The sequence below is a fragment of the Egretta garzetta genome, unplaced genomic scaffold (genome assembly GCF_000687185.1).
Source record: "Egretta garzetta isolate BGI_Z169 unplaced genomic scaffold, ASM68718v1 scaffold557, whole genome shotgun sequence".
Classification (NCBI taxonomy): domain Eukaryota; kingdom Metazoa; phylum Chordata; class Aves; order Pelecaniformes; family Ardeidae; genus Egretta; species Egretta garzetta.
The window spans coordinates 231457-244468 of record NW_009260264.1 but is presented as its reverse complement, the minus strand read 5'-3'; the positions used below and the strand labels follow the sequence as shown (position 1 = coordinate 244468).

At 41.8% G+C, this 13012-nt stretch overlaps 1 protein-coding gene across 1 annotated transcript in view; it reads right to left on the bottom strand.

Annotated features, from left to right (window-relative positions):
• The window catches only part of GABRB1 (gamma-aminobutyric acid type A receptor subunit beta1), a 64670-nt gene continuing 51658 nt past the window's right edge, over positions 1-13012 (bottom strand). The window contains exons 3-6 of the mRNA XM_009642299.1: positions 9035-9172; positions 8777-8929; positions 7221-7465; positions 1-348 (exon numbers count right to left, since the gene is read on the bottom strand). Of these exons, the coding sequence (XP_009640594.1) occupies positions 1-348; positions 7221-7465; positions 8777-8929; positions 9035-9172 (884 nt within the window). The remainder of the gene's footprint in view (positions 349-7220; positions 7466-8776; positions 8930-9034; positions 9173-13012) is intronic.

Sequence of the window (13012 nt, the reverse complement as noted above, 5' to 3'; positions counted from 1 at the left end):
TTAGTGGACATAATACAGCCAGTAAACAACATTGAAAAGAATAAACGTGATGGGAAAGACCATTCTGGACCACTTGTCTATCGAGTTAACATCAGTCAAATCAGGGATTTTGACTTTGATCTGGGATGCCCTTCTTCGTAAACGTCCTTTTTTATGAAGCCTGTGCCTGTCCAAAGCGCTCCTACTGTAGAGGTCTCTGCTGGAAGTGGCTCTTCTGTACTGCAGGTTGGCACTGTCGTACGTGTATGTGGTAGCTCGGGGGTCACGGAGGCTTGTGAACACATCTGAGCTGCTGACGTCATTTCGTATTTCAAGTGGGCTAAGAAGCATGTTTCCATGGGGATCAACCTGTGTCAAGGAAGGAATGTGAATTAGACAGGTTCCTCAGCCAGCCCAAGGTGTCTCCCAGCTGGGCAGGTACCTTCTGGCTCTACTGCCAAGGTTGTCCTGGGGCTGCAGTGGCAGTCACGTCTTGCATAGCATCGACAGAAGTGAAAATACACTTTCCTGACTGGTGTGAAATTGTCTGTTAGGCATCTAAATATCTTTCATTCTGACCCAGCTCTTTGGTCTGGGACCTTTTCATTCAGTTACCTCATCCCGTGTAAAGTAAGAGTTTTCTAATTTTATCTTTAACTTAGATCATGGTCTTTATGAAATAGGGAGTTGTAATGTCTGGTGACCTGACATCCAAAACTTTCATGTACTCAAGGTGAAAAAACCCTATATTTCTGTCTGCCAATTTTATACAGTTTTAGTGCTGTAGGTTAGGTAGTTTGAAGAACAGTTTTGTAACAATGGGTTCATCATATGAAGAACATAAAGGTACATGTGCATTTTATGAGTTATTGTAATATACTTGTGATGAGAATTAATTCTGGAGAATTACTATATTGGAGAGATGGAAATCCCTGCTCCCCACAGCATACCGTTAACTTGCTCATGTGCAGATAGAATGAGTTAGTCAGGGCACTGTTTCAAGTAGCTGAATGAAGAACTGGAAACTGCAACTGGTATGTGCATGTCTGGCACAAATGATATTTGTATATTTATATAAAATATTTTAATAAATAATTGCCTTTTTATATATGAATGTAATTGACCATGAATGGCTGCATTACTACAAAGTGTTAACCGTTTCACTCATCTCTAGTTCTCTACATGTTTGTAGTAAAACCTCTTTTAGGAAAAGCTTTTTGGTGTTTCCAGCATGACTCCTGACTTCTCCATAAAGACTCCCTAGATGTTTAAATTTCCCATATATATAAACACCGACTGTAGCTCACATGAGGGAAATAGACATCAGGACACAGACCTCTAAATGACGCTTCACCTTGAGGCTTGAGTATTAAAATTGTTTTTTTGCAAACTGTGGAGTTGGACCTACCCCAAATACATTACAATCTATACCATGGCTGTCTGGGGATGCCTTTATATCAAGAAAAAGAAAAAATTGCTTATTGACAATATTTAGGCTTATGAAGCACCAGTGATATGAAATGCTTCGTTTGCACTCTGAGCTTTACATTTTTAGAAAGATGTAACAGAGTTAGGAAGTGGTAGGTATAATAATCTACAGCAGGTCTGAAGCATGTTCAAGAAAAAACTCCAGGCAGAGCATATGGGGAAATCCAGTCTCTGGGAGTTGCCACAGAGGAAAGCTGGAAGCCAGAAAAAGCCTTGGTTCCACCTGGCAGCATGGAAGATGTTCCCTCCTGTCGCCGGAAGGAGAAAGCGTTGCGTGATGACTGCTGGCATGTTTACTCTGTGCCAGACTAAGCAGTTACTAACTGAAAACAAACAAGTGAAGGGCTATTTGTATAAAAGCCACCCAGGAAAGCTGTGGGGAAAAAAGTCTTCTAAATGGAGTAATAAGTCACCACAGATAGAAAATGCTCTATTCGGGTTTAGCAACTGATTCTGTACACAATGAAATGAGCATTCAGGGGGAACATCCCAGTTCCAACTGCTGTTTTGGTGGGGAAAGCTCACATATTCTGAGTTAGAGAGGCCAGGTGGTCACAAACCAGCATGGTGTTTGCAATCTTTACTTGAGATATGGGGTACCCAGTTCATACTTTTTAGGTCAAGTCTTCAAATTTAGGCAAAAGATCTAAGCTAGGGTTTCCTACTCTCCAGAGGACTGCCATAACTATGGGACTATTCAATACTCATAAGTTCTGACATTTTCTGTGGAAAAAAAGCAATGATCTCAGGGTTGTCTCTATGTAAAAACAGAATTTTTTTTAATTCTCAGAAGTTTCGATAGGCCAACGTTTTCTTCCCAGTTTTACGAAATAGCTCTTTGAGCTGCCTTTGATTATATAATCTTGTGCTTAGGCTAATTGACTTTAGTGTTATAATAGTAGTAACAGTAGTGCAAGCATCATTAAGCAGTTATTATGGCTTCTCTTTTGTGAAGACAACTCATAACTGCCTGCAATCTAAAGTAATTCATAGGGATGTTCTTAAACTAATATGCCCTGACAGTTTATTATAAGCCAAGTGGCGTATGAATTCCTGTTTTCAGTGTTATGAATGAACCTGTTATATTTTTAAAATGAGTTTTATTTAAATCATTTTAGGCGGGATGATTTGTATACATCATGAAGCAATTCAGTCTTTGAATTGCAGTCTTTGCAATTCAGAGCAAAGGGCCTTACACTGATCTTGAATAAATTAGCTCAGAGAAGTATAAAAGCTCTTCTTATGTACCTGGCTCAAATTATCTGCTTGCACGACATAAGAGTTAGTTTCCCACATGGTTAAAAACCCTCTCAGAATTTATTGAAGTTCACTCCAAAATATTCTTAAAAATTGTGCAGCTGATGTTTTGTTATGTAGGCATAGGAATTCTACAAATTCCCGCTGGAATCTGGAAAATGTACAAATTGTTAAGGGATCCCCAAAAGAGACTTGTTACTAGTGTTGTTTATGTTAATGTTAGAATGAATTGGCAGCAAATACACGCGCAGTAAAAGCTGTAGGTTTTCTATCTTAAAATCTTTTCTCCCTTACTTAGCAAGAGGTTACCTGGGTCTTGCTGTTGGTCCTGTGCTGGAGAAAGCCTGTGCATCAGAAACAGCCAGCAGGCTTTAACTCATTCCACCTCATGTCTCCGTGATGAGGCTCTTTCCCCACATCAGGTATGTACTGCGGTTGTACACGGTCTTTGACACATTTGCATTGGGTGGCATGACAAAAAATGGGGATGGAAGAGACAAGGCTCTGTCTACCCAGTTTTCCAGCTGGCTGCCTGCTTAGGAGTATCTTAGAGTATCTTAGTCCCTTCCTTAGGTAGGAAAGATGAGCCATATCAAGCCCAGAGTAGTTCTTCCTTGCTCAGATACAACACACTTGCTCTTTCAAATACCACCTTGTTGTTCTTTAACTGGAATGCCCTAAATTTTATTACATAAACTGACCATTGCTCTGATGAAAACAGGATTTCTTGCTTAACAGGTATTCTGAGCTTAAACATGCATTTGGATGAATATACACACTTTGCCCTGGTTGTACAATGCATAAATTTTGCGTAAAGTTGTTGAAAGCTGAAGAATTGGTTTGGGTTTTTTTTGTCTTTTGAACGTATCATGAAGAATATGTGAGGAGGATGTCAAAGCATCTAAAGCTGATGTTGTTTTAGTCATCTGGTATAACTGTCAAAGTTTAAATATGTATGTGGTGATGCTTCTTTTAATGACGTTTTTATCTATATTGAGCATGTGTCTATATTGAGTGTATAGAATTTTAATTCTTTGTTTGCACTGGAAAAAGCCTAAATCAACACACGTGTATATATGATTCTTCATCAGTGATGGAAAAGCCCTGATGTGTGCTCAGGAAACATCATAAAAACAAATAATAATCTGGCTTGTATGTTTACTAAGAAAATGAGTTTCCTGCTTAGGAGCATCAAATGCTATTGTAAGTGTAAAATAGTTAAAGTAATAAAAAACACCCCAAAACAAGAGTCCTGTGTTGAATGCTCAGTGCTGCCTGGAATGAGTTTTTACCTACCCACTTTTTTTACGTTAACGTTGGGAGATAAAAGGTAAGAACTTTTGTTTTATCTCAATACAAAAACATCATTTCTTTCTTAAGATGAAAGATTCAGGGCTGTGTTACTCATACAAGCTGTCTTGTTGGAACAAGTGCAGTAGTGTTATCACAATCTGATCGGCAAAGAAACAGGCAATGCTCATCAGGCATATACTTATTCAGGTGTGGATTTATTCGAAGGTTGAACTAGTTGTGTAGTTATGTCCTCCCTCCTTTTTTTCCTTCCAGTAGCCACTGTACTGGAAAATTGTGTGTTTTCCTTGGAGCCTGTGGCTGGTCTCTGGCTTTCCATCCCAGATATTTTGTGGTTCACAGAAGGTTTGAAAGGAAGGTGTGATGCTGTGCAGGACTGGGGAGCAAGAGACCATCTATCACCTGCCTTGTGCTGCCATTTATGAACCCTCTGATGGCTCAGCCCCTTTGCCACTCACATTATGGTTGCATCCCACCTCTTTCTCATGCTTAAGGGACACCTTCTGTGTAATGATTATTCATATTATAATTGTCTGGGGAAACAGAAGCAGTTGCATGCATGGGCTATCTAAATATTTTCTTGCTGGGTGGTTTGTCCTATTTATGGTGGTTTCTTCAGTGACATCTAGCTTCAACAGATGGACAAGGAGATATAAACAGTCTTTATGATTTATTCAGAGAAACAGAAAGCTTGTTTACTACAAATTAGGGTTTTTTTGCATATTAAAAATTAAAATGGCATAAAATGTGAAACTGGAGAGGCTTTATTTCCACCTTCTTCAGTTTGTAGAGCAAGGAACAGCCACATATGAAACAGCAGTACGGTTTCATTTTCCATCTGGTCTTCTCCATACTGTGTTATCACGGTCAGTTTGCCGAGTGTTGCTCCCATGTCTAATGCTTTTGTTATCTGGTGAGGGAATTTGAACCCTTTTAGTCGTGGGAGTTGTATGTTGGATGGGAATGAACAATTTCTTCACCTGGCACAAAGAGAGGAAGCACTGTTACGTATCTTCTATTGGTTATAGATCCCTGTATGGATGAGTGGTATGGGTCAGGAGTAAAAGGGAAAAAAATATCCTATAGCTGTATATACTTACAGCTGTACTTCTTTTGTGCTCCAAAACAACTTTCCCCTGCTTTGGTACAGACATCATAATACCAGTGAAAAAATCTCAAAACATGATGGGGGCTGGGAGCTGTCTTCACCAGAGATCACATCACCTTACTGTGTCCCACCGCTCCGGTCATGTACATTCTTCCTGCCAAAGACAGAAATATGGGTGTTGGACATCAGCATTTCCATGCTGAGTCAAATGAATGCTCACAAGGTCCCACATCAATGTATCTCCAGTGGGATAGCAAAATCCATTGTTATCCATTCACATGTTCGTGTCTATGTGTATGTGTATATATACATGTATCTGAAATCCCAAACCGGCACTGTACAGGCAGAAAGCAGTCTGCTCACTTAAAGTGTTCTCAGTCTTGGAATGGAACTGCAGTCCAAAGTGTGAACACTTACAAATCCTAGTACAAAGCATGTATGCCTTCCGTTCTCTGTCAGAAAAATGCTGGTGTATGCCTGTGGTGCTCTGAAAAGTTCAAGCGTGTTTGTAAATACTTTCCCATCCCGTTCTAAGTAGTGGTCTCAGCGTAATCTTTGCCAGTGTAACATTTAGACAAAAGCTTTTAGTCATGAGTTAGTGCTTTATGTTAGTTAAACAAACTCTCCAAATATGTAGGAAAAAGAGCTTACCTGCACTCTTATCCTTTCCACTTTCTCATCCTTTACTCAGTTCAGTGCACCGGGACCCATGTAGCCAAGGCTGACCTCAGAAGGAGTGTTGCTTCCCTCTTCATCATGAACCCTTGCTGTGCTGCTTCTCACTTAGGCTGGGTTATCTCAGGAGCTGCTGAGGTGGCTGGTCAGAGTTAGTGGGTTTTGTTGGTTTGTTTTCCCTTCCTTATCTTCCACAGAAATGGATAGACAGTGTCTGCGCACAGCAGTCCATAACAGGGAGGCGTATCTCCTCTGCGCTGTGGAGGACAATACTTTGTGGGACCTTGGAGACTGCTGCAAGCCTGAACTGAACTTGGGCACCCACTGTAATAAAGCATCTCCTACACATCGGGACAGGAGGTGAATGCGGGTGAGGACTTGTAATGGTCTCATGAGTTCACTGAGGCTGAGGATGTGATGACTCTGTTAATGCTGCTTAGCTGTAGTGGTGTGGCTGCTGGGACACAAGACACGCGACTCTAGAATGATTAAAATATCTGAAATGCACTTCCTGACAGGTATGAGAAATTGCCACCATCCACCAAGCTAAAGTCTTACCTGTTAGTTTTACGTGTCGGTCTCATTCTTCAAGCTGAACAGAGGGCTTAAATATAGTTTTGTCCAAATGTTATCACCCTAGGCCACAGAAAATTTTTGGGCCATTAGGATATGTATTTTTCTTTGAGTCAAACGGGGCCAAATATACCCAAGGGAAGTGTCTATTTCTGAAAGACTGGGAAAAAACAGAAGAGGTCTATAGAAGTTTGCAAGTGCTCAGTGATGTACTGCTAAATTAAACTTTTCCCTGTAAAAAAAAGTCCATAGTATTACTTCCTGCTGTTTGTCTGGCTTATTTTTTAAGAGGGGGTAGCTGTGGTCTGCTTGCATTTAGCCTGAGGGAAAAATCCTGACACCTGTGGAAGCTGTTATAACCTAGCAGCATCCTCCTTGTGCTCCTGGCAGCTCAGTGGTGTGGGCTTCATTCAGGACTCACTGAAGCAACAGTGTCTGTCTTTGCTTTCTCTTTTTGGTGAAGTTTCTGTGTGTAAAGAGGAGCTAAATAATAAACATTGCTTCTATACCACCCTCTACAGCAAAGAAATACACAGTTGAAATGGTAAATATTTAACTTCCTTGTACGTTTGTATTTCTTCTGTGCTGCAAAGAAATGCGTATTCTGAAGATTCATTTGCATTTTCTGGAGTTTCTTACTCTGTTTTCGGTTGAAGATGGAACAAACCATATGTTGCTGTAATCTCCTTAAAATACGATTTTTCTCTAGACAATTTTAAATGCTTTTGCATATGTGTTCAAACTGCATTTATCTCTATCATCATATACATCAGCACTGTCACAGCAGAAAAAAATGTTTGAAAAGTTAGCCTGAACATTTTACCTGGACTCTATTTGTTTCCAGTCTGCTCTTCTCGCCTGTAGCATGCCCTGCCCTGCCTGCTGCCTTTTTTTGACGTTGGGGTCCTTTACCAAAGAATATGTAGTTTACAAAGGCATATTCCAGCAAGGCCAGGAACACAAACACAAAGCATCCCATCAGGTAAATATCTATTGCCTTGACGTAGGGAATCTTTGGCAAGGTCTCCCTGAGGTGGGTGCTGATGGTGGTCATGGTCAGCACAGTTGTGATTCCTGTGAAAGAAGAAAAACGTGTTGACTAACAGGATAGAGAAGGAGATTTGAGCGTGAGAGGCGTAATGGCAGCATTGCCCAGCTACCATGCACTTATGCAGATGGCTTAATTACGTGATCAGATTCTTAACAGCCAAGGGATTGCATTTCACAGGACTGGAAAGGACGATATCCTTGCAGGCCTGCTGACAGCACCTTCCTTGGCTTTCCATGCAATGGAGGGTGAACAAAATGGCCTGCAAAAGCCCAGGCTATCTTGGTACATCTTGCCTTAATTTTTACAATAACTCTGCTAGGAAATGTGGTGTTAGCTGACCTGGATAGCAAAGAATTGATCACTGTTCTTTCTATCTGAGGAAATGCTTCTCGCTTTATTTACGGCTGTAGCCCTGTTTGACCCCATAGGGTGGCTTGCATTGCCCTGGGGAACTGGAATAAGTATCTAGCCTTTGACTGAAAACAGAGGACTGAAAGGAGAAAGGGAAGCTTTATGATAAAGTGATGGTCTTTGATGAAGAGAAAGTGATACATATGCTTGTACCAAACCAGCTTTTCCTGTTAAAGGGGTGCTTGTTAGTAAAGCATTTCCATCTCATTGTGTTATCCATCACTGCATGCTGCTTTTTTTGTGTGTGTGTGTGTGTGTGTGTGCTTTGTTTTAGCCAGATGAAATTATTTTTTAGTCTGCTTTAATCACAGGTCATTGATGCATCTAGTTACTAGCTCTAGGCACAGGTGTAATGAGTTGAATTTACATAAAGGTGGGACAAAAGAGAGGTGGGACAGAATGGCTTTCTGGCATTAGCATTTGAAAAGCATATCTGCCTTAAAGCACAGAGGGCAGCAGAAGATCTTCGTTCTTATGGAAAGTTGTAGGAAGGAACATGGTACAGAAATGACCAACTATGTAGGTAAAACACGCTTATTTGGTGTAAGCTGGTGTATCTCCACTGCTGTCGGTAGGATCTTGTATACTCTTTCCAGCCACACATCTGGCCTGAGAGGACGCTTTTTAACATCAATGAAATGTTTATGCAGCATAGTGTAGATACCCTTAGATACCTGAATTAGACCTTTACACTTCAGTTTAGAAGCAAGATATTTTTGGCCCGATCCAAAGACCATTATGGCAACTGGAAGTCAGTCAGGATCCCAACCTAATCTCAGAGCAAGAACGTCAGAGGTAGTGGCACCCGCCTGCCTTCCTGACCCTACGCTGCCCATGTAAGATCACAATTAACGCTGCCGCAGTCAGCTGCATTCAAAGGCAACAAGCATCTATGTAGTTCAGTGATTTTGAAAAGAAGTTACCTAGAGCAACTCTGGCTGCAGAGGCATCATAATTGATCCAAAAAGATACCCACGACAGAATTGTGATCAGCGTGGAAGGCATATAGGTTTGCAAAATGAAGTATCCAATATTCCTTTTAAGCCGGAAGCTAAGTGATAATCGAGGATATGCTCCTGAAAGAAAGAAGTCATATAATGACTAATGCCTGATGAAAGTTAGACACTGGTATTTATGGGTTGGGGGAGGGGGGGAAGCTTTTTTAACTAGCCAGTGCTTACCTGTTGTAAATTCCACTCTCTTTGATACCATCTTGTAATCAACGATAGAAAATTGTGGGAGCTCGATGTTATTAACTCCTGTTACTGCCGACTCTCCCCCGTTCCAGTAAAATTCAATATCATCAGTAGTGTATCCATCTGAAACAGAGGCACAATTTGATTATTGATTTTTCTTTTTGGTTTATTACTTGGCTTAAGTAGTTGCAGTTAAAGTGGAAGGAGCCACCGTTAATCAGGACTTCAGCCTTCTGTCATGTCACATTTCTGTTACACAGAAGCCACGTAGCCTCCTATGTACCCAGGGGAAAATTCTAGGTTTGGAAAGGGAGAAGACAGAAAACAAGGGCAGAGTTTAAGATTAAGATTAAATTCTCTGCTAGCTCTACTACTACTACTTTCCGTTCAGGCTTGAGTTGCTCAGTTTACCAACAGACTGATACAACATCAATGAAACTTTTAAATTCTCTAGGAGGAGCTCTGAGAGTAAAATCATGTTCAGTTCCCAGCTTTGCATTTGATTTCCTCTGCAGGCTGTGACAAAATAGAGTTTGGAGCCAGGGGAGGCAAAGATGATTCTAGAAGAATTCAGGTGCCTGTACTATTACCTGACAGTGTCTGTCGGAGCTGCAGGCATCCCTTTGATGCTCATGCAGCATTTTATATTTTAATTAGAACATGCCATCTTCAGTCTTCTGTAATCACAGAACTATTTCCTACCAACTGCAAACCCAGAACATTTCTTCTCTTTCGTTGTAACAGCGATGATGACGATTTATCATTCAATTAAAAAATAATTTGCCATTCTACCACTGGGAATGCTAACATTATTGTTACCATTTTCAAAAACATTTTAACATTTTGATTAAACTCAAAAGTGACTGAGCTTCAAAAAAATCTCACAACTGATGAAATTTTTGAACTAGTATTTAAACCGGTTCCAATTTATTGTGTTTTACTACTTTCTCCAGATATCTAACAAAGGAGAGAACAACATCTCATCTATTTTCAGACTTTTCCTTCAGATGTTAGATTTAATCAGGTTTAAATCGTATAACACAGATCAGATAAAAACAGGAGTTTGAACCCAAAGCTTTAGAAATCTTGACAGTAGTTTTGCCAGTTGAACGAACCATAGCATCAGAAGCCTCTACAGAGTTAGGAACTTAGCCTTTCATATGTACCAGTAATGCAATTTGTAGCTAGAGAAATTAGTCCTGAGATGTCTTTTCCTATGATAGTGCCTGGTAAATAGGCTCATCTCTGGGAGGCTGACCACATGCGGAATGGGTCCATAGTTTCTCTGGTGACAATCAGAGAAGCTCTCACGGGGCTGCTTGGGAAGTCTGCAGTTATCGAACAGCTATCTTTTGAGGCAAACACACAGTGATGGGCTGAACAAGGTTAAGTGTTCACATATCTTATGCGTGAACAGCTCAGTGCCATGGTTTGCTATCTGAATTGCTCCTGAAACCCGTACTAACCTGTGCAATATGGATTGCTGCTCTTGGCTTAAAACTTCGGTGTTTCTCATTACTTATGCTAATTTTTTTTTTAAATGAGCTACCCCAGGGTTGTCACACAGGGCTCCAGTTAGAAGCCAAGAGCTTTGCATTGCAAAAGGTCAAGGTAGCTGCTTGATAGTGGGACTTCAGTAGCTGCTTTAAAGGCATTGCACACAAACCACGGGGCCAACATGAGCCGCATGTAGGGTGTAATACAGAATGATTGAAGGAGGGAATGAAGACTGCTAAGTCTGTTTAAAAGGCCAAGACTAAGACTGTCAGGGAAGTGTTAACTTCATTTTCTAGCAAATCTGTATTATGGAATATCTCTCTTGAATGTTTTCCCTTTTTAAAAAAAGATGTAGCAAAATGGAGGAAATGGTAAGCTGTCATCTCATACCAAAAGGGTATTGATTATCTGTAGACTTGGCACCACACAGACATCACCTACGTAGCAGTCGTAGCTATTTCTTTGCCTTTAGGGGCTAGAATTAGAAAGAAGAAAGGTGTAGCATTATCCAGAAGTTTCACTGGTACTTGCTGCAAAGTTGCAGGTGAAGGTTTAGATGGGACAACCCTGGATTTTGCTTCAGGGTCTGGAAGAAAACAGTAAACCTGATTCTTCTGTTCGGTGCCATCACCAACTGGGGCCCTTTTCACACCCCTCCCTCCAGTTTTGCTCCAGTTGTGCTGCTTCCTCAGCTGGTGCATGCTGGGACCCGGGGCAGAGAGAGGCACGGTCTCCAGTGCTCAGCAAGTCTTGACTTTAGTCACTGCCTCCTGAAGCAAACTCTGACAGCCTCTCTGCAGTTTCTCCACCTTCTTGACAAAAGAGGGAAAGGTTTGGGCACCTTACTGCAGATAGAATTCCCTTCCCCAAAGGTGATTTATTGTAGATTTAGTTGTTAAAACCAAAATGGTACCAAATAAACACCTGGGATATCAAAGGGCAGATTTCAAAAAGAAAGCAGGCACACCTTCCTGCCGGAGGGTTGCACCATGTTATTGGTACAGTGTGTGGTGATGCTGGACCTTCACAAAAACAGATTATGGGAGTTTTGTAATGTAGGCAAATGTGCTCTTCACTAGTCTTGGAAAGGCTTCTGTGACTTTGGCTACTAAATGAAAAGTAGAACTACAAGGTTATAAAGTCAACTGACCACAAGCAAGAGCCTTGCGTGGAAGATTTCAGGAGATGACAAGCCATCGCTGCTGGCAGGCCATGTCTTTAACCTTTACAAACTTAAAAAAGACTTCCAAATACTACAAAAACTTGATCTAGAGTGAGCTACCACTGTTTCTAATATGCTGATTTGTTTCTTGAATTTACTCTGGTTAAAGTGGGGGGGAACTATGAGAAAGGGGGAGTGATGTTTTTCAACCAGGAGCATTCACATTGGTTAGCTCTCTTTTTAGAAGAATAACTGAGCAGGAAACATCTTCCTGTGATTTTGTACAGAGAGAACCTCAGTACAATCGTGATTTCCTTGACAGTTATTGTAGTAACTCTGCTAGACCCTAACAAGGTGTAAAGTCTTCCCAAGCAGTCCATTCCCCGATGCGATATGATTTCTGTTGCATGGTGTCTGTCATTCCGTGCTGCTTGTGTTGTTCTGGGTGTGTGAGAGGCAATGGTTTCATGGCTGACCCTGGCTCACAGGTGCAGGGCTTGGGGGCCTTCGTGTTCCACAGGCGTTGGCATTGCTTTTTGCTCCCAAACTAGCAAACTCAAGAGGAACACAGTTGGCTGTGGTTTAAAGACTGGAACCGACCTCAGCTCTGAACAGAGATAGCAGAGGACAGATGACTCCTTTTTGAAGTGGATGGTGCCTTCAAGTGAGGAGCCATATCCATGTAAGTTAAGAAACATTCCGTGTGGAGCTGCACTAGCTTCTGGCTAGCAGGCAACGATAAGCCCTCATTTCTGGCAGCACGTGCCTTTAACATTTACAATGGAAGAAAAGCTCTTTCAGTGACAGAAAAAGCGGGTCTAGCCTGTGCGGCGGCCGGTTCTAACACGCCGATTTGGTCTCTGAATTTATCTGTGTTGCCCAGGTATTCCCTCGGCGGCTTTTTTCCCCATGTCGTCCTTTTCTCCCCGCATCCGTACCCCTGTCACTGCTTTAAAGGGGTGCCTCTGCTTTTGTAGCAGAGAGAGCAGTGCTTACAAACGGAGGGTGGCACCTGAACACAAATTTCGTAGACGCCAGATATTGGGAAGCTGACATGTTTCGGTTGTGTTCATAACAGCTGTCAAGAGTGGTTGCAACTTTAACTGCAGAAGTCGAGAATTACACCCCCCACCCCCCCAATACGTAAGACCGTGACATCAACATCAGCTCGCTCACTTGATGACGCGAGTTAAGCCGGTTCAGCTGCGCCCGTTCCCTGCCCATCGGAACCGGCTTCTCCCCGTGGGAGTCGCCCGTGGCCCAGCCCCAGCGCCGCTCTCACGGCTCTCACCGCCGGCTCCGGG